Raw genomic sequence first — 27724 nt, forward strand, 5'->3', positions numbered from 1 at the left:
AGAGTTTCTGCTTGATGACTTCCAATTTCTAGGTAAGCTAAGAAGCCAAGAAATATGCTTGGGGCATAACATAAGTTGGGAGGTGAATGGACTGCAGTTTTGAGGAGAGAAACTACTTGACATGGTCTCCTTGGAGAAGAGAAGAGAAGAGAAGAGAAGAGATGAGAGGAGAAGCATTACAAGGCAGCACTGTGCATTTAAACAAAAATCACAGATCAGTTAATGGAGAATGGCAGAGAAATACCAGAATACACTGGTTGATTTCACCAGGGGCCTATACATTGTTTCCCTTCAAGAATCCCAACCTTTGGAGTGCCTAGGTGGCTCAGTCAGTTAAGCATCGGTCTTCAGCTCACGTAATGATCCCAGGGTTCTGGAATCAAGTCCCATAGAGGGCTTCCTGCTCCTCAGGGAGCCTGCTTCTTTCTCTCCCTCTGCTACTTGCCCTGCTTGTGCTCTCCCACTCTTGCTCTCTCAAACAAAATCTTAAAAAAAAAAAAAAAATCCTAACCTTCAACTAACTGGTGGCATGAGCTCTGTGAGCAGAGGCTCTTGGACATATGTTTCTACTATAGTGTCAATAACTCAGAACTGAGCATAGAAAACAGGGATCAGCAAACTATAGTCTGCAAGTTAAGAATGATTTTAAAAAGTATTTTTTTTAAATGGGCAATTTACATGAAAATTAAAATTTCAATGTTCATAAATAAAGTTTTGTTGTAACCCTGCCATATCATTTGTTTACATATTGTGTATAAATGTCTTTGTGCAACAATGGCAGAGTTGAATAGTGGTGACAGAGATCCTTATGGCACACAAAGCTGCAAATATTTACTATATGGCCCTTTACAGAACAAAAAAGTGGTCTACTTCTGATAGCAAAACTGTATCTGGAAAGAAAATAAAGTATCAAAATGCTTGATCCTAAAGATGGAGCTGCTGGTACTTTACATCAAGATATATTTAAAAAATTGGGAGAGAGAGATCTGCTATTTTAGTAATATCAGGATATAATGCAAAAGCTCAAATCAAACCCTGATATTTTTATTTTTTTATTTGAAAGAGAGACAGAAAGAACATCAGCGGGGGAAGGGGCAGAGGGAGGAGGACATGTAGACTTCCTACTGAGCTTGAAGTGAGATGCAGGGCTTGATCCCAGGACCCTGAGACCATTCCTTGAGCCAAAGGCAGATGCTTAACCAACTGAGCCACCCAGGCGCCCCAAACCCTGACATTTTAAACTCAGCAGAGAATGGTGACATATCCAGTTTATTCTTAATGAATTACATTATTGGCAGAGCCTCTGAGGGACAACCACCAAACAAAAGTCAAGCAGAAACAACAAAAATCTTCCCATTACACTTGGTTTTCATTGAACTAAACTGCCAAAAACATAATCAAATGAACAAAACCAGATGGGTTAGTAAGAACTGTATATTGTTATAAAACCTGATGAAGAAAAACCAAAAAGTCATGTTCGTGGCAATTCTAAGGAGGACTGTACCTGGTTCTCTATGTCTATTAAGGGAAGCCAAGCATATGTGCTCAGTTCAGTTCCTTTCTCAATATCAAACTCAGCTTTCCTATTTCATCTCCAAGAGACTCTTTAAAAAGTGTTTCTTTTTTATTAATGTATAAATTCTAGCATCCAACTAAATTGTATTATTGTCCTCGCAAAAAATAAACTGAGGCTGCAAGAAATAATCCAGCCTTGGTCTTATACCTTCCAGCAGGGAAGAATTATATCACTTACTGAAGATATTTTATAATTCTGTTTTTTAGGGACGCCTGGGTGGCTCAGTTGGTTAAGTGTCTGCCTTCAGCTCAGATCATGATCCCAGAGTCCTAGGGCTGAGTACCACATTGGGCTCCTTGCTCAGTGGGGAGCCTGCTTCTCCTTCTGCCTGCCACTCCCCCTCCTTGAGCTCTCTTTCTGGCCAATAAACAAAGAAAATATTAAAAAAAAAATTCTATTTTTTAAAGTTGCATAGATAATTACTAAAATATTGTTTGTAAAAGAGGTCTATCCAGATAACAATTGTTTTGTCCTTTGGTTTCTATTGCCAAGAAAATAGACCAACAATTAATTTGTTCAAGATTGATAGATTTTTTGCATTAAAACAAGTCCTACAGCTATAACTAGTGGTAGCAATATAAGTGTAAAATCATACAGTTATCTACATGTTCAGTTTGAAAGTTATAAACTACATTTATTTATTTATTTTTAGGTAACCTCTAGGCCCAATGCGGGGCTTGAATTCATGATCCTGAGATCAAGAGTTGCAAGCTCCGCTAACTGAGCCAGCCAGGCACCCCTGAAAGTTACAAATTTTAAACAAACTGCTTGCCAAGTGTTTTATAATCTTTGTCTATAATGGAAACTTGCATTCTTGGATAAAATAAATACACCTTCTGATAGAGGGTAATCCTTGAAAACTGTTTTAAAGTAGAAGCAATTTATAATCTATAGCTAGACTTTAGTTTCTATATGAAGTGGGATTTTATTATCTTTAAAGTAGTGTTGCAAGTAATGAAAATATCAAAAATAGAAAAAAATGAGAATGATATGTGCAACAACAAAGTGAAGACAAAAAAAAAACAAGGTGAAATTTGTTAATTTTTTTTTTAATAATTTCCCCTCCACATCTCCCTCTCACTGAAGTTAGAAATTCTCATGCAGACAACTGGTAACCTAAAAAAAGACAGTAAAGTTTCACCATTGTCAGACACATTATTGAAAACAGAGTAACCAAATACATTTTTTAACAGTAACTATCCTGCAAGGTGAACCAAAATTTCCCGGTATACATGCAGATTATGCCTCAGTGCTTAAAACGAAGTATGTTTTAATCAACATTAAAAATTAAACAGTGCTCTGAAAATTTTTATGGACTACGTCAACATATGAAATGCTTTTTTTTAATGTTACTACCAAACTGTGGCATACAGGTATTTTGTGCTTTTGTGTTATTCAATGGCAATTCTTTTCTATACAATTGTTCTTTTAAGATAAGAATATATTTACATTAACACAGCAAAAGAAGAAAACAATTAAAAGTTCTCAAGAAGACCTTTTTTCAACTTACCCCAATTTTCTCTCTTTACAAACAGTAAAAAGTTTCTAGTGATACAAACATGTTCAGTTTGACTAATTCTATGCATCATGCTTATTACTCTATCCCTCAGCTTACAGTCTTAAAACAATCTCTCTGGAGAAGTTTAAATGGTTACTGGAGAGCAATTTCTAAATTATGTATGATATCAAACACTTTCAATTATGTTTGAAAAGAAATGGCTTACAGTGTTTTGCTATTATTTTATGCTTTTTTTGGCAATCCACAAATGACATCCCATAGAAGTAAGTAATCTTAAATACTAAAACATACCTTGCCATGAGGATCAGCAAACATTCTTGTGAAAATTTCACACAATCGTTTCAGTTCAACTCGACTGTCAAAATAATAAAGCAGCTTATTAATATCTTTTTTTAAAAAAAGATTTGAGAGACAGAAAGAGCACAAGCAGGCAGAGGGACAGAGGAAGAGGGAGAGGGACAAGCAAAGCCCTTTGCTTTCCCTAAGCAGGGAGCCTGAAGCAGGGTGGGGTACAGGGACAGGGCTTGATCCCACAACCCTGAGATCATGACCTGAGCTGAGGTCAGACACTTAACCAACTAAGCTAGCCAGGTGCCCCCAAAGTAGCTTATTAATACCTTGCTATAGGAAGAATTCATTTAAAATAACCTTAGCTGTAATTAGGCTTCTTATAGAAAAACAAAATAGTCCTCCAAATCAAAAAATGTATGGGACTTACTAATCAAGGATAAATACAAATTTATCAAATACAACAATAATTCGGCTGCAACCCACATTATATTAAAAGTTAAAAGTTTTATGAAAAGAACTATAATTATATTTCATTAATGTAGCACAACAGGGGAAACTGTACAAATGACATTCCCAGCACATGAATCTTATCCTTTAAATGCTAAGATGTTTTCTTAAATTTGGCCACCCGAGGGCTAAAATCTTTCTACACTCTGCCTACCCTCTTGCCACTGATAATGATATACTGAACCTAATACTAACCTAATCTTGACAGGGTTATGAACAATATTATGATTTACTGCAATGATTCATAAAGTGTGATATAAAAACATTAAAGTATATTAGTATATAGATGAACATCTATTTTTTTATTTCATTTATTATTATTAATTAATTAATTTAACTTATTTATTTGACAGAGAGAGAGATATCACAAGTAGGCAGAGAGTGTGTGTGTGGGGGGAGCAGGTTCTCTGAGCAGAGAGCCTGATGTGGGGCTCGATCCCAGGACCCCGAGATCATGACCTGAGCTGAAGGCAGAGGCTTAGTCCACTGAGCCACCCAGGGGCCCCTGAACATCTATTTTAAATTAAATAGTTTTAATACTTTATTTTTTAGAGATTTCATTTATTTATTTGATAGAGATCACAAGTAGGCATAGAGGCAGGCAGAGAGAGAGGGGGAAGCAGGCTCCCCGCTGAGCAGAGAGCCCGATGCAGGGCTTGATCCCAGGACCCTGGAATCATGACCTGAGCTGAAGGCAGAGGCTTTGACCCACTGAGCCACCCAAGGTGCCCCAGTTTTAATACTTTTTAAAGTAAATACAGCTAGCAACTCTAACCCTGATTTCAGGTATCAAGTCAGTAAGTATTCCTCTAATTTTCCACTACATTCAAACTTAGAGTTATCTAAATCTAGGTTCTTAAAGGGGTTGAATAAAGAAGTTTAAAACATTATGCAGATAAAGACAATAAAGAATTTAGAAGGAAAAAGCAAGTAAAAGCCAGTAGGAAAGGAAACCAAATCAAACAAACAAAAAACCAATATAAAGTTAAGAGAAATTCACTCCAATTCCATTTCGTATTACACTAAGACTCACAAATTACATGAACACTGAGAATACACCTTCATGTTCAAGTGAGCATAAACATTCTTCCCTCTTACTGAAAATTTTTTATTTTTTAAAAATTTTTTTTAAAGATTTTTATTTATTTATTCGACAGACAGAGATCACAAGTAGGCAGAGAGGTAGGCAGAGAGAGAGAGAGGAGGAAGAAGGCTCCCCGCTGAGCAGAGAGCCCGATGTGGGGCTCGATCCCAGGACTCTGGGATCATGACCTGAGCTGAAGGCAGAGGCTTTAACCCACTGAGCCACCCAGGCGCCCTCTCTTACTGAAAAATTTATCAGGAATGAATTTTAATAAACTGGCTAGCTTTAATCTTATGTACACTTTATTTTTTTTAATTTTTAAAATTAATACCTTTTTCATGAATTTCTAGTTGTGAATTAGATGTTTTTAAACACCAATTTCTAGTATATATAGTATAGACAGTCCTGAAGCCTGGGAAAATATTTTGATGCCATCTTCTTAATTTCAAACAAGTCTGTTCCCATACTAATATCTCTAAGGTGTTATGCAGACAAAGTCAAGTTGAAAGTGCTAAACGGATAGGATTATTATTTTAAGACAACACAACTCACCTTAGTGTTCTCTGATTTTTTAATAAGTTCTGCAGACCCAGGAGGCCTTCTTTCCTTTCTGACCAATTGGAACTAGCACATCTATTGAGGACTTCTGCCACATCTTCCGTCTGCCTCATGTATGTGGGAATGCTACCATTTCGAGAACTATAGGAGCGTTCTGAACAAGCACTAGATGCATCACTGTTGGCGTCATCATCTGAATGCATTCCATATGATTCATATCTTCTTCGAGCGGGTTTTTTCTGTTACACATAAAGGGTCTCATTAGCAGTAGCCAAAAGAATATACTGATATTTTACAATTTTTATTGACCACAAAGACTGGTTTTGTTTTACTATCAGTACCAAGCATGCGGCTAATCACTGTAATAATAAAATTATCAATGTTATATCAAAGAATTGATAACTGATTTTATTATCAATGTTTAGTTTTGCTTCAGAAAACATGTTTTAGTAGTAGAAGATGAAATATTTTTAAACTTTATGGGACATAGCAGAAACAGAACAGGACTATGTGAAAGTTCGGATATTAAAGTGGGAAGTGCTCAAAATTGTGGCTTTTTCCCTCTTCCTTTTCATTTTCATGGAAACCAATAACTACTAGAGTATAAATGAACAGAAACTACTTGAAATTTGAGTTGGTTAAGAAGAGAACACCACTTTTTAAAGGATGAGAATAGACCAGGAAAACACATTTTCCTGTATGACTTCTATTTTTCTTGTCTGCCTTCTCTTTTCTCTAGTTCCCCTTTTATATCTGCTACCAATTCTCTTGCCATACTTTCTTCCTCATATCTCCTAGGAAGTGAAATACAGACAAAAATAATGAGAACCTATTTTGCTTGCTACTATTTTTAGGAGGCAAGCCCTCTGAGGGTCCTCCGTGTTTTCCTAATGTCTGTATCATCTATTTCAATAAATGCGAGAAAGCTTATTTAGATTCCTTTGATTTCTTTACATCTGAAGCTTATTATTTAATAAATGTAACTACTAATAATACCTTAAATAATAACAATTAAATGAGAGAGAGTAAATAGCTTATTTGAGATTTCCCTGGAAGGACTGGAAATACATCTTTATAAAATCTGATCTTTGAATTTAGACTGATGAGCATGAAGACATTTCTATGAAACACGTTAATAAGCACAATAATTTAAAACAGTTCCAGTCACTACAAATTCTCCCAAATCTAAAATCTAAAAACAAAAAGTAACTTGACTTTAATTCAAAAAAGCTTTATAAAGACAGTTTCATCACTAAATGCCTCTTACTGATTTAGAGACATCAACTTAATTTAGAAAGTGCTAACATGGCACTTCCTGTGTTGGGCTCTAGAATCAGTTTTGTTATAGATATCATTGTGAATGATAACACATCTCATTTGTATGAAGTAGTCAAGCTGGAAGGACAAGAACCCCCACAGGACATTCTGTTCAAGCAGCATCTCCCTATTGATAATCACATATACAGAAAAATGGATGTATTAAAGGATCTTATTACTTCCACTTGAGTATTTTCTAAAAGACTATCATCTGTGTTAATCTGATGAAGCAAAAGAAAAAAATTATGGTATCATAAGATATCATAAGATGTCAGAAAACAGCAATGTCTATACCTTAGTCCGTATGTCTCCTAAGAGCTGAGAGCAGTAAATTTTTAAAGAGAAAAATTGAAAATAATGAAGAACATTTTGCTAAACAGCACAATGAAGTAGGCATAAACAATGCCCATAATCAGAAACATTAAATTTTTTAATATATAGGTACATGAGAACTGCTTATTAGCAGACTGTATCTTCAATCTTGCCGAAATCCTTTACTCCTACGCTACAAAAATACTCTCATAACCAGTTTTCCTAATGAAACTAAAATTTTCTTTCTTTTTTTTTTTTTAGTTGGCTCCATGTGCCCAGTGTGGATCCCAACATGGGGCTGGAACTCATGTTCCTAAGATGAAGACCTGAGCTGAGATCAAGAGTTAGACGCTTAACCAACTAAGCTACCCAGGTGCCCCTCAAATTTTCTATTTGAATCCTTTTGTCATTTCCAAAGTTAACTTTGTTTCTGTGATTTTCCCAAGGTACAAATTAGGCTTATTAGTTGGAAAGTTTTTTTCTAGAAATTAATAGTTATAATTGGAGTATCTATGCTATGCAAATAATGGAAGTAGGCAGAATCAAATTATGGAATTCAGCTTTTGGGCCTGGTAGTTAAATATTCTTTATATATTTCAAACACATCTTAGTATTTTAAGTAATAGTTCAAGAATAACCCATTCAATTCATAAAATGTGAGCATAATTTAACTAGTAAATCTCCTATTTAAAAAGAAACTAGAAAATATGATTTGAGAAATACATAATGAAAAACAGTAAATTTAAAGCATCTGACTGACTTAAGATCATCAGAACAAGATGTGATCATATTCCATTGCCTAAGAGAACAAAGTTCCTACTTAGTTGTATTATTTCTGGAAAATTAATCAAATGGGTGAGATAAAGGGAAAAATTCAGCACACGTAGACTGTTAGAGCAGAACTACGTATGTGATTACATTTATTGTATTACAGCTATGACCAATGAATACTTTTCAAAACTTATTTCTGAAATATGTGGGATAAAGTGCATCATATCAACACTGGTTAAAATGTGATTATATAGTCTTAAAAGTCACGATGTATTTTTTATTTCAAAACAAATATGAGGCCTTTTATAAATTCTGAGTAAGAAACTGAGTAAATGCTTCTCAAACACTGGATTAATTTGAAAGAGAAAGCATCATACTGAACTGACTTGGGAAATTGGCAAAAACCAATTATACTCATTGTTCAAATGACACGTCCTTCCTAATTTTAAGTGAGAAAAACAACAATGAAATATGTACAGCACTCTTCTGACAAAATATCATGGATCTGTACATGATGTTTTTAAATCTCACTGTTTAATGTGTCAGGCATAAAGAGCCAGGAGGATATCCTAATTATCATTTGTCTTGAAATTCTACTTTCTCAGAAATTATCATTTGTCTTAAAATTCTACTTTCTTAGAAACTCCTACCCCAAACTAACACAATCCCTAAATACTCAAAGTTAAGCAAGCTTTGAATATATGCCTATAGTGTACTTATTCACATACTAATCTAATCTACTCTTACTCTTAGTGTACTACAGTGCATAAAACACGTCACCATATTAATGACATCAATATTTATATTCCTAACATGCCATCAATTACTTTTACCCTTGGCTGAAAATTCTGGCCAAGAATAAAGATCAAGAATTGATTATACTGTTCTGCTTTTTACATTGTCCACATTTGATCTTCCTAGATTTAATCCATAAGCATTTTCCCATGTCCTTTTCTGCACTGGTAGACTGCCTTACCCATACATTAGTTTCATAATGGGAAGATCTGTAATGATAAGGAAATGGAGAAGAGTACCAAGGCATCTGCTACCGCCTCCTCCACATCAGAACCTGTGTTCAGGACTCGCATGGCACTGACAGAAGACGACAGTCGGCTTGACTGGCTGATCCCATACCCCGGACCTGATTCGTCAGAAGGAGGAAAACAGCTTTGAGAGAGTCATAAATGTAACAGTGTCACATTGGAAACTTTAAGATCCTTAAGGGGAAGGGGGGAAAAAAAAAAACCAATGGGGCAAAGCATTTTAAAAGCAATTCTGTATTTTCTGGGTACATTTGGTTTTTTGTCAAATAAAATGGTAAAGGCAATTAAAATTACTGACAGTGTGTGGAAAACAAATATAAAAAAGAGTAGCTATGATACATTTATGACCAGAAGACAGAAGAAAGAATGGGTGGCTAAGGGCTTGCAAATCTGTAGCCCTTGCAATTACCCAGCTCTATCAGTCAGGCAAATCTCATCCATTCAGGTGAGCCACGGAGCAGTCCAGAACAAAGATCAAACCTCAAACCAATAATGACCAGGGAGCTCAAAAAAGCCATACCAATTTACAAGGGAAAAAAATCCCTCCAATAATTATTATTCTCCTTCAAGATAGTTTGATTTCAATTAATAACTAAGACATGTCAATTAATATTTATTAAGCACCTACTGTGTGCGCAACATTCTGAGGTATGTAAAGACAAACTAGAGATGGATTCTCCCCCTTAACTACTTTCTACACCATCATTTACAATTAAAACACTTCATCCACCATTTTGGTTTTTTTTTTTTCCCAAAACATGTACAAAGATGAAGTACATAATTGAGAACATAAAACAATTCCATATTTAAACATGACATAACTTAGGTTATACACACACAAAAAAATGTCACCTGCCAGTGAGAAAAATGCCCAAATAAGGTTGTGGAAAGGGAAAAAGTTACTTGGGGGAAAATTAAAAAAAAATCACAAATGACTTATTATCCAACAAATTAAATTTAAATAAAAACAAACTGATTTAAAAACATAAATATACAATTCAATGGAAACTGAAAAGGACAAAAATCTGAGATGAATGCATAGATGATAGTGAAAATGTACTCATCCTTCACCTGAGGCCCCATATACATCGGGGGCGTAGAGGGCACCAGTAGATCTGGAATGGTGTCTGGAGGCTGGAATAACAGGACCATACAAACCTCATCTATTACCACAAAACAAGGAATAATGGCAGCACTATAGTCAGGCAAGGAGAGTTAGTCAACACTGGTATTACTAGTACTAGTTAAGGATCAGAATACTGCCAAGTATTGAACATTAGCACTGTCATATCACCCTTGACACACAAAAGATCTTACACCCAGGGGGACAGACATAAGCCCACAGGAGACAAAAAAATCAAGTATTCAAATGGAAGGAAATGTCAAAAGTACAAGCATGAAACAAAAATATGAACACTGTAGTTAAAAAAAAAAAACCACTATGGTAACTAAGTAACCAATAATAACCCTCTCTCCTTTAATCTTGAACCCAATGAGGCAGGTATTACTATTCCATTTTATAGATAGGTAAATTCAAGCATAGAGAGAAGTTAATTAATGTAATCAAAGCCACACTACTAGTAAGTGAAACACCTCAGTATCTGTCTTCTTTCAAAGCCTTTGCTCTTAAAAAGAACATATACCATCTTCAATTGTTCAAAAGATAACATACCTCATTTACATTTGTCTAAACATTTTCTGTGTTTCACAGAAAGTAACTTCTGCATTTAGTAAAAGATTATTTAAATATCAAAGCACACCTGAACATAAAAAAGGGAGTATTACTAATCTAATCAAAAGACCTAGAAATGTGACATGTCTTTCTGAATCTAATTTTAGCACATTTTAAATTTCATATCTTAAAATCCTGATTTTCCTAATACCAGAAAGTCATTCTTCTTATATACAGAAACAAATAACCCAGGAAAGACTCATTTTAGTATTTAATGAAATAGATTCTTCTTTTTGGGATACATTAATTAGAGCAGTTAAAATACTTTTATTTCACAAATCACTCTTGTCTTTGCCATAGGACCTTAATGAACAACAACAACAACAACAAAAAAAATCAAAAAGACTGAAAGGATTAAACAGAAAGAATGCCACACAAAAGGTTTAATCAGACCCTGAAAAGTGACAAGTATTGTTAATAGAATATACTAATACATAGTTTTAATTTTACCTGACAGAAATAGTTTTTAAAACGGTGAGAGTTACCAATACAGAAATGCTTAATGGATGAAAATTTCTGAAAAATTTTCTGGAATCAATGGTTACCTGTGGCTGTAGGTAAGAGGTAAGAGGCACCACTCACATGCTTGTAATAACATAAGCCTTCTTTTTGAAACTTGGCCCCAGAAATAAACATAATCTAGGGTACAAATTCCAGAGAAGTTTGACTTTGCTCAGCTGATTTTTAAAGATTTTTTATTTATTTGAGAGACAGAGAGTGAGCGAGAGAGAGAGCACAAGCTGGATGAGGGCACAGGAAGGGAAAAGCAGGCTTCCTGATGAGCAGAGAGCCCGATGTGGGCTCCACTCCAGGACTGAGCTGAAGGCAGTTGCTTAATGGGCTGAGCCACCCAGGCGCCCTTAGCTGATTTACTTCTGGGGCTTTAGGACCTTCACACTGGCCTTATGCTACAACTGAATGCATGGCAAACTTTGGGGTTCATCTGCTGAATGGTGATATTCAAGTCAGAGGTGAAAAAAAGGATCCACCAAATACACACAGTAAGGACAGCAGAATGCAGGCAAACACAGCAAACAACGGGAGTGCAAAGGACAACCTGATGTTCCAGAATGCTACTCCTCATCCCTATGCAATAAATGGGGCTAATCTGCTACCTTCATTATGCAGTATCCATATGTAAATAAGAGGGCTATAAAAATCAATTTTTCTAAAACTGTATGATTAAAAGACATATCTTCTTTAATCCAAATATAATGTTTCACTAGAATCAGGAAAGCTGCATCCTTTAATAATAAAAACTTAAGTGATTTAAATTGTTAAATGGAGGTTTTGAGATGAATCTAGAAAATAAAAGGCTAGCCAGCCACCGTTTCTCTTTAAAAACAGGCATATTAATGATGTTTATTTATGCAATTAAAAACTGATTTTAAATTTTCTCTAATCTCTGACTCAAGATTTGAAAGGTACATTTTGGTTTCTTCTTGATATCTCATGTTCTCTGTTCTTTTCCTTTTTTTTTTTTTTTTTAAGATTTTATTTGTTTGACAGAGAGAGATCACAAGTAGGTGATAATCTCATGTTTTGTAATAATACCGCCACATTAGCATTATGGATGCAAGTGTTAAGAACATTAAAAATACCTAAGATCCTTGTTACTAAAGTACAAGGGAATTATTTCTAGGCAAATAATTAGAGCTTTTTAGAGGAATGGTGGCGGAGCAATAGTGGAGGCAGTGGCGATGATGATGGTAACCAAGCGTTCACTGTGTGCCAAGCACACTGCTCTGGGGATTTGTTTTATGTATTTGCTCATGTACAGCTTCTTCAAAACAATCCTAACAAGTACATACTATTATTATCCTACTTTACAGACTGGGAAACTCAGGTACAGAAGTTACAGAACCCAGGTCATGTGACCTAGAACATATACTGTTAAACTACCACACATCCCACCCACCCAATCCACTTCCTTCAACCCTTCAAGATGGCACGGTTATTTTATATAAATGTAGGATTTATTTCATTTTTAAAACATATATACATGAAGATGCACCACATATCTCTACATGTATATGTGTGTATATACACAGCCTGTATGTATATAAACTAAAAATACTACGTATGACTACTTTATATGAACTAAAAATAGCTCTGGCAAAGTACTGAAAGGGAACTCTGGCACCTGGGACTGGAACAGAAACAACAAAGGCTGAGGATATCCCTGTCTGTGTTCCTAGCTCAGTGGGGGTTTTCTAAGTCAGTACAGGACAGTCTAGTGATTTAGTTGAACCAAATGGCCCAGAGAACAGAAATTAATCTCTAGATATCCTACACTAATATGCCTATTGAATGAAATAGTAATTCCAATAGGCAACGAAGAGAACTATGTTCTACTTAAATGTCACAAAGTCTGAGGAGAAATTCTTTAAGTATTACAGCAACCTACATTTTATGGAATTAAAATAAAAAACCTGAAATGGCATTATAAACAAAGTACTAGTTAAAAAGCTGAAGGACCATGCAGAAATTCTAAAAATTTTCAACGTAAAAAATTCTGCCTCTCCGATTTCTCAAATACTAAAAGTTTTTAAAAAGTCATTTAAGATTTCTATAATTGAGGTAACCATAATATTAGAGTCAAGGTTATAATATAATCTATATAACCAGGAACAGAGAGGTTTTAGAGCAGTGACATGACACTAATATATAGGAAATGACTATTAAAACTATAAAACACTTAAAAAATGTTAATCTCTCCCATGTTAGTTAGTAGTTCATATGGTATCTTGCAGCACTCTAATAACCTAAGTTAAATATCTAAGTTGAAATGCTAATCTAATGTTAATTAGATTATGTTAACATCTATCTAATGTTACATCTATCTAATGTAACATCTATCTAATGTTAACTAATCTAATGTTAGTTAATCTAATGTTAATCTAAGTTGAAATGTTTGCCATAAAAACTAACAGCATTTATTTTATCAAACAAAATGGTTCATACTTCACTTGAGATTAAATATTTAAATACTACCTTTAAACTGTATAGGTTTATTTCTTAAGATAAATCTTGAACACAATATTCAGTAGTTAAATCTGTGTGATATTTACTTGATTTTGGAGGCAATTTGTTTATACAAGGTCTAAGTTGCTCATTTAAAACAAGTAAATGTCAAAGGAATTTCCCAAACATGTAATTTCCTTCTGACTCTTTCTTCTATCAGGATAGAAAAGAAAGGCAAAGGCATAGTCCATGAAGAAAGCTAAACCCCAAGTATGCTGAGGTTATCAAATGGTGATAACAAAGGGGAAAGAAACATAATCGACACCTGCCCAAGTACTTACCAAGGGGCTGAAAAGAGCGAACAGGACTTGTATCCCTGCTGCTCTCCCGACTGGCTTCCCGGCTGCATCCTTGACTCACACTAGGTCGAGGAATACGACTACTTCGGGCTGGTAGAAAGCAACAGCAGCACAGAAAGGGAGGAAACAAAAGACAGAATTTGCATTTTTTTTTTTAAGAAGATTTTATTTATTTGACAGAGAGACACAGTGAGAGAGGGAACACAAGCAGGGGGAGTGGGAGAGGAAGAAGCAGGCTTCCTGCCGAGCAGGGAGCCCAACGAGCAGGGAGCCCAACGTGGGGCTTGATCCCAGGACCCTGGGATCATGACCTGAGCTGAAGGAAGACACTTAATGAATAAGCCACCCAGGCGCCCCTAGAATTTGCATTTTTGATATGTTAGTTTTATTTTCGTTTCTTAAAAACTGATCAATCTGAGGTTGAGAACAAATTACTCTTGATAAAGCATTATCAGAAATACAGTTAAATTTGAATACAGTCCTCTAGTCTGTATAAGCTTACACGGGTAAAACAGTGTTCTACAAATGTAAGGCTACAAATAAAAGGATTAAAATATAAATGAATTATACATTTCAGGTAAGATACCTAATTCAATTTATAACCTATATTTCAATTTTCTTTGAATTCTGAGTTGTTTTCTTCTAGCTTCTAAGGGCCCAATTCTTGTCTGCCATGCTATTCAATATCCAGGCCTGAAATACAAAAGAAGAGGTCCCAAATCTCATAGAAAAAACCTTACCCACAGACAGCCTAGAGGGACTAGCCTCTCTGCTACAGCCCTGGCTCCGCGGTATCTTGCTTCTCTTCGGCGCTGAGGCTGAATTGACCAAGACTCTTTGAACACCAGAGCTCACAGTGGAGAGGGCTGTTGTGGTCAGAACTCTTCCTGGAGACCCCGACCGGCTGCCAGCTGAACACCAAACATACATAACGAATGTTAATATGTGAACTCTAAGAAAACTTATTGAAAGGATAAAAATTCAAGAAATACATATGAGAAAAACTGGGACAGTATGGCAAGTTCTAAGTTCAAAGGAAATGGATTTAGGATGGTCATAACCTGGAAAAAAAAGAATATGCTATATATCCTAGGACTGAACAGTAAAAATCATGTAAAATCTATTTTCAGTTTTGAGGGGTATAGGACAACACTAAAGTATGTTTCAGAACACAAACAGCATAAGAGATTTCCAAAAAAGTAACTTATCTGACAATACATTTCACACGGTTACAGCTATATATATTAGAAAGCTATGTATCTGCAAGGAACAGAATTAGTCATTCCATTACCACTATTATTTTGCTAAGAATAAAAATTTTCTTCATGTTAAAGCAATTTGCCTTCTGAGATGCTTCTGTAGTAGCAAATTATTTTGCTACTATATAGTAGTAATTTTTAAAAACTTTTACAAAATTAAATTTTAAATGTTTATATAAAATTGGGCCAGCTGAAAAAAGAAACTTGCTTTTTGCTATTTTCCAACAGCAAAGGGATCTTGGGTGGCCATGCCTAGGATGTAGATGTAGGGGTACTGGGAGTAGAAAAGGACTTTGAGCAAATGTCAGAGAAGTCAGACCCTTTCTAAACTAGCAATTCTCAGTCTTGGAAGGCAGAGGATATGTCGTCAGGGGAAAAGAGAGAGGGAGCTGGACAAAATCTCATAGACTGGGGCAAGGGCTAAAAAAAAAGTTAAGAAACACGGTTTTAAATTAGAATTGCATGGGTTAACTTTTAAGGAAATGAGGTCCTTGTCAATCAAAATATTTCACGTCTTCACTGAATGGGAAAACAAACTAGATAACTCCAAGATAAAGTTTAACTCTATATTCTGAATGGCAGCATTATAGAAAAGTTAAACTTGCACGTAAGACAAATGAAAGCAACTCATTATGAAAGCTACTTTTCCCCTTTGTTGGGCATCACTTGTCTTAACCAACAGGGCAGTCACTGCTCACCTTGTATAATCTTACCCAATCATGCTTCATTTTCACAGAGCAAAACCTAAAGACTCAAATGCCAATGTGGTCAAGCAGGAGATGTTAATGAGGGAGGAGCACTGAGTGTAAGGTGGGGGTGGGGAGGTTTGGGGGGTAGGGTAGGGAGCGGGGCGGGTGGGGGGATGACTTCACAGTTCAGCTGTGTCTGAAATAATACCAGCCAGGTTTTAGGGTTTTTTAAGAAAATGAAACCTTTGAAATTTTCTCATTTTTATCATGTTGTGTAGACCAAACAATACATGAATAGAGGTAGGTTGGATGTGGACCACAGGCTCCTGATTGTGACTTCTGTACCCTCTGTAGTTTTCTAGGTGTGGTCTTACTAAATACAATTTAAATTCATGCTTAATTCCTAAACTCTACCAGCACGCAAAATGAAAATTATCTTCCACGGTTATAGCAATACTGTTTAAAACAAAGTAGTACTTCCAATGAAATTAACAATTAACTTGAGTAGAAGGAATTCTAAATTATTACAGGGAAATTATTCAGTTTTACTTTAAAACAATGTCTCGTTTGAATTGTTTCTTGGTGTTTCACGTGAAGAATCTTCAAATCAGATTTTTTTCAGTTATAACCTTAAGGATACCCACAAGGCACCTATTTTCTCCATGCAGTATCTAAACTAAACATACACACCAAAACATCCAAACACCCAACATGCCACAAACTCATAATGCAAGATAAGCCAATGGAATATTTTATGGGAACACTTGCAACAATATGAAAGTATAAATAATGAACTGAATGAACACGTACAATATGGTATTTTGTTAAAACTAATATAAATTTAAGGGATAGAGGTGTTGGTAGGAGACTAAGAATTCCTTGAAAAGTAGGTCTATTCAGCAGAGAGGAAACATGCAGTACAGAGGCAGAGTAATCACTCCACCTAGTCTAGGTTAACTGTGTTTATCAAAATTTTGTAAGCTCACTCTTTCTATATTTAAATTCATTCATACCCTCTCCTAGAAAAGAAAATCGGCAGTGTTCATTTCATTTTCATCATTATCCTCTCTTCTCCACTGACTCCAATCCCCTACCAACAGTGTGATACTTCCAATCCCTGTGACTCATTTTGTAATTATTCGTACTTAGAGAAAATATCAAGGCTTTTTCCCCACCCAAGGACTATCTAGGCTAAATATTAATAAGAAAACCAAACAGTTGAAGAAAAGGGGCATGCTAGAAAAGAAAAGGGAATAGCATGCTGCTACAAAATAATTTGTAAAACTAGAAATGGGATACCTAATTTCTCTCGTGCTACCTAAAGTTTTCAAACTAACATTTTATACTTTTTACGAGGTAGTTTCAAAGGCATTACTAAAGCTCCTTTGCTTCTGAATATCTAAACCTGTGGGATCGACTTGGATAATTTCAACAATTGAAGGTTTTGGTAATAAAATAAAGACAGGCTAAAGATAATTGGCGATTTTTGCTCCAATATGGCTACACAATGATGGAATTTTATGTTGAGAATTTCTGCTGAATAGAACCCATTCTCAATAATGAAAATATGAACAAACAATAGATGCACACATAAAGTCTATAGATTCTTACCACCAATGGTATTAGCAGATTGTGATCCTGAACAAGTGTAAAGGCAGAATTAGGGTAAGGGTTATAATCCACGGAGAGGGAAGGAGCAGATTTAAAATGAATGGCAGATGGAAATAAGAAAGCTTTAGTCATTTCTTAGAAAATAAAAAACTCTAAAGCAAAAAAAGCAAACTTTAAAAGAAAAATCCCTAAGCCATAGACATCTGTAACAAAAGCAATACATTTAAGTAGCTTTTACAGCTGAAATCAGAGACTCATGTACAAAGCAGATGAAATGAAGTTGCAAAAGTAAATGTAAATTCTTCAGCTTTTCTTCTACTAATAGCCTATAATCTAAATAATTAAATGTTTAACTTTTAAGCATTTAAACATTTAATTTAAAAGTACAGGTAAAGAAGAACTACAGTATCTTATAGCTGAAGAAAGCTTACATGAAAAAGCTACAAATTTTTTTTAAGATGCACAGGGGAAAAAAAAAACGGCAGGGGTTGGGGTGAAGAGACCAAGTTTCTGACAGGCTGTACAGTCATTTGTACACAACCAGTCACTACCAACAATAACAAAAGACACCATCCTTATGTAAATATAAATCCGGAAGTCTCTCCATTGGGTCTGCTTTTATTTATTTTGGTTAGTCATCAGAATACACCTGCTTTGACCCAAGAGATTTTTCCCCCCCCTAAATGGTAACATAAAAATTTGAAAAGATCATGCAAACCCTAATGAATTACTTCCCAACAAAGTGAACACGGAGGTCACAGCAATATTTCTGTGCAAATATGATGTAAAGAAACTTGCACCAAATCATATAGGGCCACAATTTCTGTTTTCGAAAGAATCTGGAATGGAATATACAGTCATTCAAATAAATAAGCAAGCAAACAAACAAAAACCTCTCCAATATGATTTAAAACCCAAGTGATTTCATAGTGAGGGTCTTCTGATCTTAAAATCCTACCAGATCTAAAAAGCCTATCATTATGTTCTCATACGTCAGGAGAGGATGTGAAGTATTGTAGACTGGGTTTCAAAGTGAAAAACCAAATGTAAAAAAGTTATTCCAAAGCTTACTGAAGTGATCAGTAATTACAATATACCTAAAAGGGAGGTCCTTAGGTAATATATTAGAAAATCATACACGAAGCACTTTAAATCTCTGTCACAAGCTGTCTTCGTATTACTTTAGAAAAGAACTAAATAAAATAGCTCACATCAAATTAAATTTTATCCTTAAGATACTAGATACAGACAGTTTGGGTTGCTATCTTTATTCTTCTTTATGCTTTAAGTTTCCTAACATTATCATTTTTTATTTGTTTCCCAAAGGCCATACATAAACAAGGTACAAAAGTTCACAACAAGAGTTTAAAATTCAGTTGACATTAGGTTAATAATAACAGGGAGGACAATTTATCAGCTGAAATAAAGAGTGCTTATTCTGGGCCCGGATATCATCTTAAAGTACATTAAATGCACTATAACGTTTAATCCTCACTACAACCCTCCGAGATTATTCTCATTTTATAGATAAATATACAGAAATACAGCAACGTTAAGTAGACTGGAAGAGCTATGATTCGTATGTGGGTAATATGGCTCCAGAGTGCATGATCAAAATCAGATACTTCTGAGACTTTATTATACACAAATCACTTGATGATCTTGTTAAAAAGCCTGAATCCAGGACATTGTGGTGGCACTGTGCATTTCTAACCAGCTCCCAGGTGATGAAGATGCTACATTTGGAGTAGCATGGCTAACCAACTATGCTATGACTGCTAAAAAGACTGAACTACTTAAGAAAATTATTCTAAAAATACAGAAAAAGAAATTAAAAATCAGGGAAGAATGTGATATGATCTATTCCTAATGTGGAATTTGGAAGCCCTTACCCAGAGGGCATTTTCCATTTTTCTTGTTTATAAATAATCATCAATTTGCAAACCAATTTTACCAAGCTCTTATTTTGGGGGCTCTTACTGAATATTCCCATCATTTCTCTGCCTGGATTTTTTGACTTTGGAAAGAGGAGAAAAGGAAAACCTGCTGGCAGAACTTGTGTAATCTCCACCTGGCCCCCTCCAAGCCTAGCTGTTTTCCCTGATTCCAAGATTTGGGAATCAAACTAAAAACAGACAAATGGGACATCTATATCTTGATAAATCACCTACACCACCATGGAAGACAGTTATATATACTTCTTTTCAAAATAGCCAAGTATGCAGAATAACCCCCAGTTACTTCCTTAGGGGAAAAAAAATCCTGTTTTTAGAACTAAGTGCTAATGAAAATCTCTTGATAAAGAAAGAATAGGAACAAACTCTTAAATTAATAATGCCATAAATGTATGGGTTATTATTCTGGAACATGTAGAAATGAATCATTCATTTTACCTAGACCTCAAAATTGTGCTTTTTAATAATTGTGCTTATGAGGAACTCAGCTCCCAATGAAACAGTAAAAATATAAATCTTAAATTTAGTAAGAAATATAACAGAACTGGTCATCTTATGTTTCCTCACTATGAATCAGTATATACCTGCCAAAAATGCTAACCATATTCTAATAGATTTTGGGAAGCGTACGAAGACACACATATCTGTCCTTGAATAGGATTAGCTAGGTGCAACCAGATTAGATGCTAACATATAGCAATTATTTTGCTTCTAAAAAGCACAATTTTCTACATTTGCAAGTTTTTGCATAGACTTTGAAAACCTTAATGCTAAGAGATTTGTGCTACTTAAAATATCTCCATGCAAAACTTTGTACAGCAGATGAAGTTTTTTCTTTCTAAGTGGCAGATATCAATGATGCAGCCCTAGTAACACACCAAAGACAAGACAACACCCACTCAAAAAAATTCCAAAACATGCACAACAACTGATCCAAAACATTGAAAAAAAAAATACCTTCATTTTTGTCAGGTGATGATGAACCTAAAGTACAGAACAAGAACTCAGTATGTGGCTTGTCTTTTTTGAAGTTAGCTTTGTCTTTATCCACTGGTCAATCTCCTAATACAATCATATACAAGCAACACACTTATCCTAGTGTATTATAAATCCAGGAAAACTCAGGCAATACGTACGCTGTGACTGGGACACCATTTTTGTTCGACTTCTTCCTCGAGAATCTGTCTTGGCATTTCCCATGCCAGCAAGTGGTGCTGAAAGCTTTGCTCTTACCCGGCCTAAGGAATAAAATTATTTATGTAATTAAAGACATTTTTCTATAATGATATTTAGTAATGAGGAAAAAAAATCTCACTATAATTTTCTAATTGGGTGTGCTTTTCAAGTATTGTTAAATTTTGTTAACAACATAACCATCACTGACAGGTGATACTTCTCTTAAAATTTTTAAAATATGTACTGCCTTTCATGTGTTGCACCATAAGCTAACTTTCCTTCAAGGGTAAAAGTAAAGTCAAAGTAGAAGATTTCCATTCTTAGTTTGAGATTATTTAGTTCAGTAGAGTCATAATTGAGATAAGTACCACAGGTATGCTACTTGTTTCTTAATTGGCAGTTCCAATTCTAAAATTTCAGTTTCCATGAAATTTAGTTTATTCTCAAATACAGCTTATAGTTTTACATCAGTCTAATCTTATTAGAAACAACTACCCAAACAATTCTTTTAACTGAAAACATACTTCTAAAAGGGATTTGCAAGAAGAGATAATAATTAGGTAAAATATTTAATATTTTTATCCTGTGCTAAATATCAGATTACTACAGACAAATATGGACACATTTACGATTTTTTTCATTTCACTTATAAAATGATTTGAGGAAATACCTATCATATAAGTGTTGGCACTTTTCTCAGCATAACTCCCTTCTCCTCTACCAATGTCTCATCCCCCTCCACAAAATCAAACCACAAACATCTATTTCTAGAGCTTCTAAAGCAAAGGAGATAATGTTGATCAAAGTACCTAAGTAAAGTGTCATTAGTAAAAATAAAAGTATATTACTAGTAGGTACTATGGTGTTCTCAAGCAGTCTCAACCCTCTCAAATCAGAACTAGTACTAAACAAAATCATAAAGAAGGGCTCAGAATCCTGTTCAGTTAAAAGAAACAATTTGTAGGGCAATCATTATACTGGATAGCCTGATATGGCTATATTAATTAGGAAAAAATAATGAAAAGTAAGGAGAAATTATAAAATTAAGAAATGAGTGACGGAAGATAAGAGTGATTAAAAACCAGGAATACAACAAAGCAAAACCAGAACTCTAGTTGGTGAGTTTAGCATTCTCAATTCTTCAAGGCCCTTAATAAGCCCATAGTTCAGGCCTTTCACCCTTTTACAGAGTCTGTTTAGAGGTAGGATACAATGTTCTCCCGACTAAGAAGTAAAACAGAAAGACAAAATTATTATTTTTGAAATGGAGAATTTATCCAATATAACAAAGAAATCAGGACAGCTATTTTGATACTGTTGTTCTAAATTACAATACCACAGTGCCAGAAACCGTTTTTATAGAGTACTCCAACTGATATGAAAAATAAGAAATATTTCAAATATATTAGAGTAGGTAGGAGACTAAAATTGTTAAATATACTTGGTTTTATATCACAAGAAAAGGTCATCCATGTAAAACTTAGGAAAAAAAGAAGTGTGTTTCAAAATCAGAGGTTTAATAAGACAGCCGGGCAATATAAATTAAAAAACTGAATTTTTTTCTTTCTACAAATTCAAAAGCAATAAATATTTTCTTAAAGTAAACTGGCTCAATAAAATAGATTAGTGTATCTAGCAAGTTTTTTGTCATCTCAAATTCAAGTCATATATGCAATTCTCCACTGATTCTAAATCAAAGACACACTTAAAAGTGGACTAAAGAAATGCATTTAAACTCCCATGTTACAGCAATGGAGCATGCTCCCCCAAAGTATAAATGAATTAGCATAAATTAAAAAGCAAAACATAAAAATAAGGAAAAGCACTAATGATACTACAGGAAAAAAATTATTTACTAATTTTATACTAGAAAGTATTAAACATGTTAAGAAATTATGTTTTCCAGCATGAGATGATCCAAGATACAAAGCAAAACTCCAAATGAAGAACTAAAGGAAAAAAATTCACATGTATAACTAACACAATCAAACACAAAATGTAGATGCTACCACAGCTGGCAAATTATATAGTTCTGGAAAAAAAAAAGCCTATTTTAGTTTTTAATATTTAATTCCTACTAATGAAAATATTAATGTAGAGGTATTTGTGTTACTAACAAAATGTATAATTCTTACCATCTTCGGATGTTGCTCCTAAATAAGAGAAATAAAACAATAACATTTCAACAAATTCTGCCAACGCTTATGTTAAGACCTACTTGCACCTCCCACCCAAGACTAAAATGAAAGAGTGAAAAAAATATCTCCTAGTCTTATAGCCTTACCCAAAATTTGAGGCCATCTAATGATCCACAGCACAAGAAAAGGTTAAACTAGACAAATGAAAATGGCGAAATTCCACAGCACTTTTATCTGCTCCATTTCATACTCAGAATGTGAAATGGTGAAGAAAATTATGGAAGGTAATCCCTCAAGAAAGACATAACCCTGTCATTACTCTCTGAAATAAAGGTTTTTACAGAATAAGAATATTTTCTGTGCATTTTCAAAAAGCTGTCCATAAAAGAACTAGAAGAGCTAACTGACAAACACATAAGTCAAATCCATGATGTAGATCTCATTAATGCAGTATCTTCATTAAAGCATTACAAAGACCTATCAATCCATCAGCTATTTACTCAACATATGTTGAGTACTCAGCACATATGTGCTCTCTAAGATGTCAATGAAAAGTAGCAGAAATGAACAAGTGAAAATGTCACAACTCTATACTAACACATAATGTATTATTAGCCCCAGGTAAAAATGTCACAACTCTATACTAAAGGGAAATAATAGATGTATCTCTGTATGTGTATAGACAGATTTTTTTTTTTTTTAAACACAGGATTGAACATCAGGTGAGAGTAACACATCATGTGACACAGATGATTCTTCAAATAGGTTGATGTTTCTGAGCCAAACAAAAAAAGATCTTAATCTGGAAAGTGAGAATAGTTTAAGGACACAGAATTTCAGTGTGAGAAGTGATACCATAAAGAGTTTAAAATACAGAAACTATCTTGTGGTGGGTTTTCATTTCATTCAATAATTTTTTTAACTTGTGAAAGACATTAAACATCCAGAGGAACATAGAGACAATATAAGTAACAGTCATGTACCCAACCCAAGATGAAATAAATCTCCCACTTCATCAGAATGGAAGATGTATCTATTTAAGAGCTTATGTAATAATTGACAGAAAAATATACAATTTTCCATTTTTTCTAGATCTCCTACTAAGACTTACAGATTCAGTATCTTCTTACAAGTTCTTAAAAAAAGCTCAAGTTCCTAGACAACAGTATGGTATCTGATGAAGTTAAGGGAAAATGTAGATAATATGCCACGTAGTATCTGACAAATACCATAAAGACAAAAATACCACACTGAACCAAGCAAGCATAGCTAAACTATAATCACTTACTACTGAGATTAAAAAGGCAAAACTTTTTAAACAAAAAAAAGTTCAGTCCTGATTAAATGTTAGTTTTAAACTTGTTCTTAAAAAGACAGCATTGTAACTTGCATTTTGTTTTCACAAACCACACTAATCTGTAAAATATCTCATTTCTCTCTCTCTGTATCACAGTTAGTAAACTAAAGAGTTCAATCAAATGACTTACGAGATTTCTTTCCATTCTTATGAATTCTGATTCTATTTCAGAGAAAGACTTGAGAAATCAAGAATATTTCTATGTTAAGGTAAAATTTTTTTTATTAATTTTTTTCTTTTTTATAAACATGTATTTTTATCCCCAGGGGTACAGGTCTGTGAATCGCCAGGTTTACACACTTCACAGCACTCACCAAAGCACATACCCTCCCCAATGTCCATAACCCCAAGGTAAAAAATTTTAAGATAACTGATTTAACTTAAAAGAAACAGTAACCTAGTATTTGAATAGAATGGGAAACCCAAAAATGACTATGCTTGACCCAAAATTTTAGAGAATTAGGTAGCCACTTTTACATTAAGATTGCTATAAAATAAGCAGTATATTTTTGAAAAGAGAATGAAGATATTATACAGAATCCAAGAGCCATAAAAATCTTTAGTAGAATTAGAAAAGTAAGTTCTTACCATCCATCTTGTCAGAAGTATCCTCTTTGATGAAAGAGCAAGCAAAGAACAGAGGAAAACTCAGTATGTTAGAAAAATATGATTTTAAAATCCCTAGGACATTATTTTTAAGAAGACAGAATTCATAGTACAGACACATATATGAAACTTGTACTCAATCAAAACATACTAGGAGATTTAAACAAGATGAGGTTCCTTTGTGAGAAAAAGATACAAAAACAAAGATAATGAGTTTGATTTTCACTTGCCTAGAGTGAGAAGTTAGAGAAGCCTGTATCCCAACTTGGTACTCTTGCCACCATCAGGCAGACCTCTTGCTTTCGTCTTCTGAGTTTCCTGACATCAAACATTCATCGTATTCCCATGCCCCATTCTCCCCATTCCCAAAGGAACCGGGAGAAAAAAACCTAGTAGCAACTGCTTTAAGTAATGAACTAAGTTTAAGCACTGCAAGATTATAGTAAGAAAAGTCTCTAATGACTTCCAAATCCAATCTCACAAGCACACATCTTTCTCCCGAGTTCCATTACCATACCATCTTGATGCCACTGTACCTCTCTTTCTCATTATACTACAACTCCTTAACACCTCCAGTCTGATGTCTCACTGGGACTTCAAATTCTAAATGCATAAAATGCAACAATATTTTCAGCTGCTCATCCTTTAGCAATCTACCACTAGACTGGGAGACTCCTGAATAGAAAAGCATCTATTTCTGGATCTCCATGACCTAGTGGGGTGCCTGGCAAAAACAGAAGTGCTCATTAAGTGTTTGCTGAAAAACAATGGAACACTCCCTCTGATCAATAAATGTTCAGCCATGACAAGCAAGGCTCAAAGCAGAAGAAAACAGAATACATCAGTCTCATGTGTATAAGAAAGCTGATGGAGGGAGAGGCGGGTAGTGGGGAAAGAGAGGCAGAGAAGAGAAGGAGAGAAGCAGAAGAGGGGGGAAGGAGTAGAGTAGGGGAGAGGGAGAGAGACAAAGAAAGGAAGGAAGAAATAGAGAAACAGAAAAAGAATGGGAAAATTCATTATCCAGGCCCTGGAAAGAGCCAAAGGCAGGAGTTCACGGTCTCTGAGTGTAAACATGGGTCAGAAAAAGAGGATAGAGGAACATCTTTCCCTTCTGTAATGAAGTAAATGTGCAATTCAAACCTTAAAAAACAGAAAGAAACTAATTAACTCAATCTCACAGCACTTTCTTATGAAAGAAAAATATTGTTACAAATTGCCTTCCTAGTTCACACTGAAACATTTCAAATACTGTATTTGTCTGGTAATAAAATAATAGATACTAAATATCACATTTTTAAAACTCCAGATAAATACATTTTATGTTTTCCAGATGTAATTTATGTATCATAAAATTAACTTATGCTATACAATTCAATATCTTTAGTGTATTAACAGGTTGCACAACTCATCACTAATTCCATAAAGTTTTTATCACCCCCAAAAGAAATCCTGTTAGGAGTCAATCTCACTCTCTATTCCCCTCTTTGCCTTTGGCAACTAATTTACTTTCTTTTTCTGTGGATCTATCTACTCTAGACATTGCATGTAAGTGGAATCAAACAATAAATGTCCACCCATCCTGAAGCATGCTTTAGTACTTTTATGTAACATATTCCTTTTTATGGCTGAATAATATTCCACTCTATTTAGTGATATCTATTTAACCATTCACCAGTTGATGGACATTTGGGGTGTTTCCATGGCTATTATGAATACTGTTGCTATGAAGATTCATGTACACATTTTCATAACATATTCTTCATATTATTTTGGAACATACCAGCTAGGAATGGAACTGCTGGTCACCTGATAACTCTGTTTCACTTCTGAGAAACTCCCAAGCTGTTGCCATAGCAGCTCCACTATTCTACATTCTTATCAGCACTGCATGAGGGTTCTCATTTCTCCATATCCTTACAAGCATTTGTTACTGTCCATCTCTTTGATAACAGCCCTCTTCATGAATAAAGTGGTATCTTATTATGCTTTTGATTTGCACTTTCCTAATGACTAATGATGTTAGGCATCTTTTCATGTACTTACTGGCAATCTGTATGTTGTCTTTAGAGAAATGTCTATTCAAATCTTTTGCCCACTTTTAAATTGAATTGTCTTTGTTACTGAGTTATGAGTTCTTCATGTAATTGGACTAGAAGTCCCTAATATCAGTTATGTGATTTGAAACGTTTTTTCTCCTTCTCTATGCTGTCCTTTTACTTTCTTGATGGTGCCTTTGGAAGCACTAAAGTTTTAAATTTTGATGAAGCCCAGTTTATTTACCCTTTCTTACATTGTGTGTGTGTGTGGTGTAGTAGCTAAGAAAACATTACTTAAAAAATTTACATCTATGTTTTCTTCCAAGAGTTTTACAGTTTTAGCTCTTACATTTGGGTCTTTGATCCATTTTGAGTTAACTTTCTGGATATGGTGTGAGGTAGGGATCCAAATTCATTCCTTGGCAAGTAGCTATCCAGTTGTTTCAGCACCATTTGTTGAAAAGAATTCTTTCCCCAATGAATGGTCTTGGCACCCTTATGAAAAAATCAACTGATCATAAATATACGGTTTTTTTTCTGGCTCCTCAACTCTACTTCATTGGACTATATATCTATCCTTATGCCAGTACTACAGAGGCTTGATTACTGTAGCTTTGAATAAGTTTTTAGATTGGAAAGTGTGAATCCAACCAACTTTTTCAAGATTGTTCTTTCTCAAAATCTATTTTGGATTCCCTGCATTTTCATATGGATTTTAGGATGTGTGTGTCAATGTCCATAAAAAGGCATCTGGACTTTTTGACAGGGATTGCATTAAATCTATAGGTCAATTTGCAATCTTAACAATGCCAAGTCTTTAATTTTTTAAGGATTTGAGAAAAAGAGAGAGAGCATGAGCAAGTG

At 34.6% G+C, this 27724-nt stretch overlaps 1 protein-coding gene across 46 annotated transcripts in view; it reads right to left on the reverse strand.

Annotated features, from left to right (window-relative positions):
* The window catches only part of CLASP2 (cytoplasmic linker associated protein 2), a 180396-nt gene that overhangs the window by 52611 nt on the left and 100061 nt on the right, over window positions 1-27724 (reverse strand). For 9 of the 46 annotated variants that reach the window (XM_044252774.1, XM_044252775.1, XM_044252773.1 and 6 more), the window contains 12 exons: window positions 24807-24830; window positions 22859-22876; window positions 20684-20785; window positions 20505-20531; window positions 17593-17619; window positions 14774-14944; window positions 14016-14123; window positions 10050-10112; window positions 8970-9076; window positions 7147-7170; window positions 5530-5774; window positions 3387-3450 (listed from right to left, as the gene is read on the reverse strand). In XM_044252774.1, coding sequence (XP_044108709.1) covers window positions 3387-3450; window positions 5530-5774; window positions 7147-7170; window positions 8970-9076; window positions 10050-10112; window positions 14016-14123; window positions 14774-14944; window positions 17593-17619; window positions 20505-20531; window positions 20684-20785; window positions 22859-22876; window positions 24807-24830 — 980 coding nt within the window. The remainder of the gene's footprint in view (window positions 1-3386; window positions 3451-5529; window positions 5775-7146; window positions 7171-8969; window positions 9077-10049; window positions 10113-14015; window positions 14124-14773; window positions 14945-17592; window positions 17620-20504; window positions 20532-20683; window positions 20786-22858; window positions 22877-24806; window positions 24831-27724) is intronic. The other 37 variants (XM_044252794.1, XM_044252802.1, XM_044252801.1 and 34 more) reach the window with 11 other exon arrangements.

The sequence above is a fragment of the Neovison vison genome, chromosome 6, assembly GCF_020171115.1.
Source record: "Neovison vison isolate M4711 chromosome 6, ASM_NN_V1, whole genome shotgun sequence".
NCBI lineage: Eukaryota > Metazoa > Chordata > Mammalia > Carnivora > Mustelidae > Neogale > Neogale vison.